The following is a 6,000-nucleotide window of genomic DNA, read 5'->3' on the forward strand; positions in this document are numbered from 1 at the left end:
ATAGCCACCCCCCAAAATACAACACTGTGTATGGAAAGCATCGTCAATGCACCGAGATATCGAATTGAACCGAATCAATGGCATGATAATCGTAACCGAACCGAACCGTGAGACCAGTATAGGTTCACACCTCTATTTATGGCCACTGTGTACCCATCTTCTGATGGCTACTTCCAGCAGGGTAACACACCATATCATGAAGCGTGAATCATCTCAGGCTGGTTTCTTGAACATGACAATGAGTTCACTGTACTCAAATGGCCTCCACAGTCACCATATGTCAATCCAATAGAGCACCTTTGTGATGTGGTGGAACGGGAGATTGGAATCATGGATGTGCAGCTGACAAATCTGCAGCAACTGCGTGATGTTATCATGTCAATGTGGACCAAAATCTCTGAGGAATATTTTCAGTACCTTGTTAAATCTATGCCACAAAGGATTAAGGCAGTTCTGAAGGCAAAAGGGGGTCAAACTCGGTACTAGTAATGTGTAAATAATTAAGTGGCCGGTGAGTGTAGAACAGCTATACAAAACTTTATTGTTACCATACTTAATGTGAATAGACTTTAGGCATATATTAAATGTGAAATCTAATTGAGCAATGTCAATATTTGTCTTGTTTACTGGCTCAATTGCAGATATACAGCAGATAAAATAATTATTAAACACATCATGGTTTTACCTGGTGAATATATTTCTAAAACAGGTTTTGACATGAAATTGACCCTGATTTTTGTAAAAACAACAATTCAAACATTTTTTGTTAGGTGTAATAATGGAATGAACTTCTGAAAGGTTTTTAATACTTTGTATACATTTTTTTTGTTTGGTCTCATGCATTGCTTAGGTGTGATTTTTTTTTTTTTTTTTACTTTTTTTTTTACTTTTTTTTTTTTATTTATTTATTCATTTATTTATTTTATTCATTTTTTAAAATTAATTAATTAATTAAATTTTTTTACAGACTTCAACACAGGGTTCAAATCTTGACGGTTCTGCAGGTTCTTGTCCATCAACTCTGATCTTTAGTTATTTTTTTTTCTATTCATGTGGTTATCAACTCAGGTGATTGGCTGGGCCATTCTAGCAGCTTTAATTTCTTTTCTAAAAGCAGTTTAGATTTTCCTTGGGTGAAATGTGATCATTGTCTTGCTTAAATGTCCACCCTGGTTTCATCTTCATTATCCTAGAAATGTAGGTGTTTGAACAGAATCAGCTAATATTAATTTATAGGGCTGCAACAACGAAACAATTAAATCGATAAAAATCAATTACTAAAACAGTTGGCAATAAATTTCATAATCGATTCGTTGTGTTACGCGACACAGGGACATTTGATTATTTAAAAAAACACTTTAGTTCAGCGTGGAGCGGAGTGAACACGGTCTCTCGTGCACTGATGCAGAGTTCAGCACCTCAAAGACAGGGATGAGGAGGAAGGTAATTCAACAGCAGGGTAAATCACTACAGAATCCTACTTCTGTTCCGTTTTGAAGTGAGGACCGTAAAGTCCCTGGTGCTGGTGTTTGGTCTTTATTCAGCTTGACAAGCATGACAAGTTAGCGTCAGCTTGTTAACTCATAGCAGAACTTGAACAATTGAAATTGAGCTTTGGAGCATTGTCTGGTGCTGAGCCAGAGAAAGACGTATCATATTATCACAATTATACAGTGTTTTAACCACCCAATGCTTATTTTATGTTTTAGACATGTAAATACACACAAGTACTAGTAAAACAATACATTTAGAGTTTGTAAAACACGCAAGACAGTCTATGGAAATCTAAAAATCCATTCAAAGATAATTTGCCGATGTGTATTATTCGTTAAATCTATTCTCTATGTTCACCAGCCATTTACTTGCAATTATTTTGGGAGTAACTGATGAATTTACGTGCTGAATTCTCCGTGTTCTGCTTTAGTGAATGAGGCAAACACATGGCCGCAAATAAACATGGTGATGACCATGTCACGTTATAGATCACAATAAAGATAATTTATACCGCCTTTAAAAACACAATACACTCACACGTTTATGTGAATTGGATTATCAGGTAGTTTATGACATGATGAGCAAGCGTGTGAATATGTTGAATTAAAATGGAAAAAACTAAATAAAAGGATTACATCTGTCAAACAGCTTACTTGTGGGTGCGGTGTGTCACGTAACAAACATGACGCGTCACCACGGAAACATTCTAAAATAATGGTCGCCTAAAAAACTCACTTACAGCTCCATATACAATCTTTTAAACTGACCATTGAAAAGGTTAATAACAAAAGTAAAGCAGCAGTGGTATAGTTACTTTGCACTTTGCATTGCAAGACTAAAGACACGTTTTTATTCACTCGCCTTTTTTGGATCATTCATTTTTCCATCTGTTGTCATGTGTAGCTGCACTGCAAAAAAAGCTTTTCTCACTTAGCTATTTAGTCTTATTTGCGGTCCAAATATCTAAAAAATCCTAAATCAAGACTAGACAAGAAAAATGGCATGAGAAAATGAAGTGATGCTTAAAACTTCTGTGTGAGCTTATATCTCAATAAAATTATTTTCTTACCCCATTGGCAAATAATTTAGCGTGTTTTAAGCAAACAATCACTTAATTTTGAGGTGTTTTTTCAGGAAACAAAACATCATTTCTCATCTTATATTTCAAGTGTCTAGTATGTATCTTGATTTAAGATTTTTTTTATAGATATTTGGGTTGAAAACAGGACAAAACTACTTGGTTGTTTTTTAAATTTTATTATTATGATGACAACTCAGGGATGAGCTTTTTTAAATAAAGGGTTGGAAATTAAAGCTTTTCTTGTTTTTTTTTAAAAATCTGATTCATCGATGGTGACGCAGGGGCACAGTAGGTAGTGCTGTCGCCTAACAGCAAGAAGGTCGCTGGTTCGAGCCTCGGCTGGGCCAGTTGGTGTTTCTGTGTGGAGTTTGCATGTTCTCCCTGCGTTCGCGTGGGTTTTCTCCCGGTGCTCCGGTTTTCCACAGTTCAAAGAAATGCGGTACAGGTGAATTGGGTAGGCTAAATTGTCCATAGTGAATGAGTGTGTGTGGATGTTTCCCAGAGATGGGTTGCAGCTGGAAGGGCATCCGTTGCGTAAAACGTATGCTGCATAAGTTGGCGGTTCATTCCGCTGTGGCGACCCCGGATTAATAAAGGGACTAAGCTGAAAAGAAAATGAATGAATGACTGATTCATCGATTAGTCGAAAAGATAATCAAGAGATTAATCGATTAATAAAATAATCGTTAGTTGCAGCTCTATTCATTATACTGACGAGGAGCAGGGTTACTTTCTAAATACTGATATTTCAGCTGCTGTCTGGACTTTCCATGATTTTTTTACGCCTCCCTTTGTGTGTTCAATAGTTTTCCCTGTGCCATTTCCTTTTCTTAGGCATAACTTTAGCTTTTGTAAATGTATGAATTACTTTGTTACTAACATCTGGTGAAAATTTCAACGCCACCTTCATGTTTTCTGAGATAAATGGTTAAAAACTTATTTTATACACTGAATCTGCTCAGAATATACATTAATAATTGAAATCTGTTAAAATTATTAAGCTTAGCCTAAAAAATCAATTTCCAAATTCAAAATCATTTTTTGAGGAGGGAGAGGCGCTTGATTGCATTGCATTGATGTGCATTTTCAGCTTTGAACGCCTGGCCAGATAAAGTCACTGGCATTGTATTTATGGATAAATCTTTTGCTCAGACCTCCAAAGGCTCCCTGAGCGTTCCTGCTCTGGTATCCTAGCGATGCTCATATCCAGAATGCAAGGACGGGGTGTAAAGTGCAGCTGTGCTGTCGCCTCCAAAGCAACTCACCATTGACTGCCTGCCCCAAAGAGCCTTCTGATTGGCAGGACTTATGATTTGTTTGGATCACTGACTGATAAAACAACAAACAAGAGAAAGCCCCAAGACGGGGAACTTTTTTCTTTATAAAGTTTTATTCTCAATGCCAGACCTTTTCTTCATTGCCAGATTTTATCAGGATTCTGACAGCTGATTTTACTTCAACCTACTGTTTCATACCGAAGTGAGCAGTTAGGGAAAGTTGCATGGTTGCCTAAAACAAGCATAATAATCCAATGACTGGTCAATGTGATGCAACATAAGAGAAGTAGATTCTGTAGCCGTTCATCATGACAGAAACATCCTCTCTCATAGTGATCCATGTTTGCATATTTAAGAGTTTGTGATGAAAAGTGTGACATTTTGCACTCTTTAATGAATGATGGAGTCCTGCAGGTACAAGTTTAACATATCACAGATTAACAGAAGTTTAGCTTCACACTGTGTGAATTCCGAGGGCAACACTGACAGAATTGTCTTCTGAAAGAAAAAAAAAGGTCACTAACAGGAAGCCTGACAGAATGGAACTCTATACAGGATCATTTTTGTGCATGCACCATATCTTTAATTTTCCCTTGTCGATCCAAACCTGTATGTTGTTTCTATTTCATGTGGAAAACTAAAGGATACTATTTGGAGGTGGCCTTAAAGAATGATAAAAGAATTTGGATAGCTGCTGGGATTTTTATCTAATCAACCCAGGCTCAATGAATACGTACCCCTATATACATTTTTGGAGAGCGCCAAATACGTCCCAGGAGCTACATTTTTTGCAGGTTTTGTTTTTGTGAATCTACCAGGGGCCGCTGTGCACGCTTTCTCAGATCTCAAATTTCCCTCGCGAGTGGCTTTTCGCACCTGCTGTTCTCACGTAAATCCACCAGAGGCCAAAAACAGAAGCCAAAAAATAAAACAAACCAGTAAATAACAGGGTGAGAATGTGGTAAAATCTGAAATTGTGGTAAAAGTCCGAGGAGGGCTTTTATTTTTCTGCATTGCTTTTCAAAACACAGTCGGTTGGCTTTAGGGAAGGGGGTGGGCGGGTCAATCGATGCTTTTGAAAACACTATTGGTTGGGTTTAGGGAAGGAGAACGGTGGGTCAATCGATCAGTCAGTCAGTCATTTAGTTAGTCAGTTGACAGCAGCCTCTAGTGGATTTACGCAAGAAGAGCATGTGCAAATGGAACTCCTGAGAGAAATTTGAGATCTCAAAAAGTGTACATAGCGACCTCTGGTGGATTTACGAAAGCAAAAACTGCAAAAAAAAATGATGTATTTGCCGCTTTCCAGAAATGTATAAAGGGGTACGTAATCAGAATGAGCCTGGGTTGCATTGTTCTTCTTGTGCTTTCATCTCTTCTGTCTTGGATTGTAGGTGTGAGACTGATGTCACATTCAGGAGCATGTCAAGTCATCGTGGAAACACAGGACAGCAGGTTCAGCCTGCTCGAGTTTGAGCCTGTCCGAGAATGCACCAGCTGTTCCGTCTAGTGCTGGGGCAGAGGGACTTGTCCCGTGCAGGAGACCTCTTCTCTCTGGATGACAGTGAGATCGAAGACTGCCTGTCCCAAGCCCTGGAGGAAATCAAAGTCATATCCTGCTCTCCAGTAAGTATACAACAAACGTCAAATAGCCAACAAAAACACCATTTAATGTTTGTGTGTGTGTGTGTGTGTGTTACATTATTACATTATTGCCATAATAATGTAGCACCATAAGTACATTATTTTGAAAAAGCGCAATCCCTTGAAAATTCACATTACTGTAATGGAAAATCATTTATTGTAATCATGAATCAGTTTAGAAACAGATAAATACAGCAGATGTTGCTATAATGTCAGAGCGCATAAGCTTGTTGACATATAATGCAGCTGCGCTTATGGCAATTTTCTGTCCCCACATTGAGGTCTCTCTATTAAGTCCCTTTCAAGAAAGGTCTTTTCACTTGGCAGCCATATTTGCAAAGCCTCTGGGCAGCTCATCCAAGACCAAATTTCATCCACGGTAACTGAATGGAGGAAACCTGATATCTCACACATTGCTTACAGAACTTACAGTTGATTACATATATTTATCAAATGCGGCACGGTGGCTCAGTGGTTAGCACTGTCACATCACAGGAAGAAGGC

The 6,000-nt window shown here is 38.1% G+C and overlaps 1 protein-coding gene across 1 annotated transcript in view; it reads left to right on the forward strand.

Annotated features, from left to right (window-relative positions):
- The first annotated feature begins 5,340 nt into the window (after nt 1-5,340).
- Nucleotides 5,341-6,000, forward strand: part of veph1 (ventricular zone expressed PH domain-containing 1) — a 153,454-nt gene continuing 152,794 nt past the window's right edge. Inside the window, exon 1 of the mRNA XM_056478100.1 lies at nt 5,341-5,478. Coding sequence (XP_056334075.1) covers nt 5,341-5,478 — 138 coding nt within the window. The remainder of the gene's footprint in view (nt 5,479-6,000) is intronic.

The sequence above is a fragment of the Danio aesculapii genome, chromosome 18 (assembly GCF_903798145.1).
Source record: "Danio aesculapii chromosome 18, fDanAes4.1, whole genome shotgun sequence".
Taxonomy (NCBI): domain Eukaryota; kingdom Metazoa; phylum Chordata; class Actinopteri; order Cypriniformes; family Danionidae; genus Danio; species Danio aesculapii.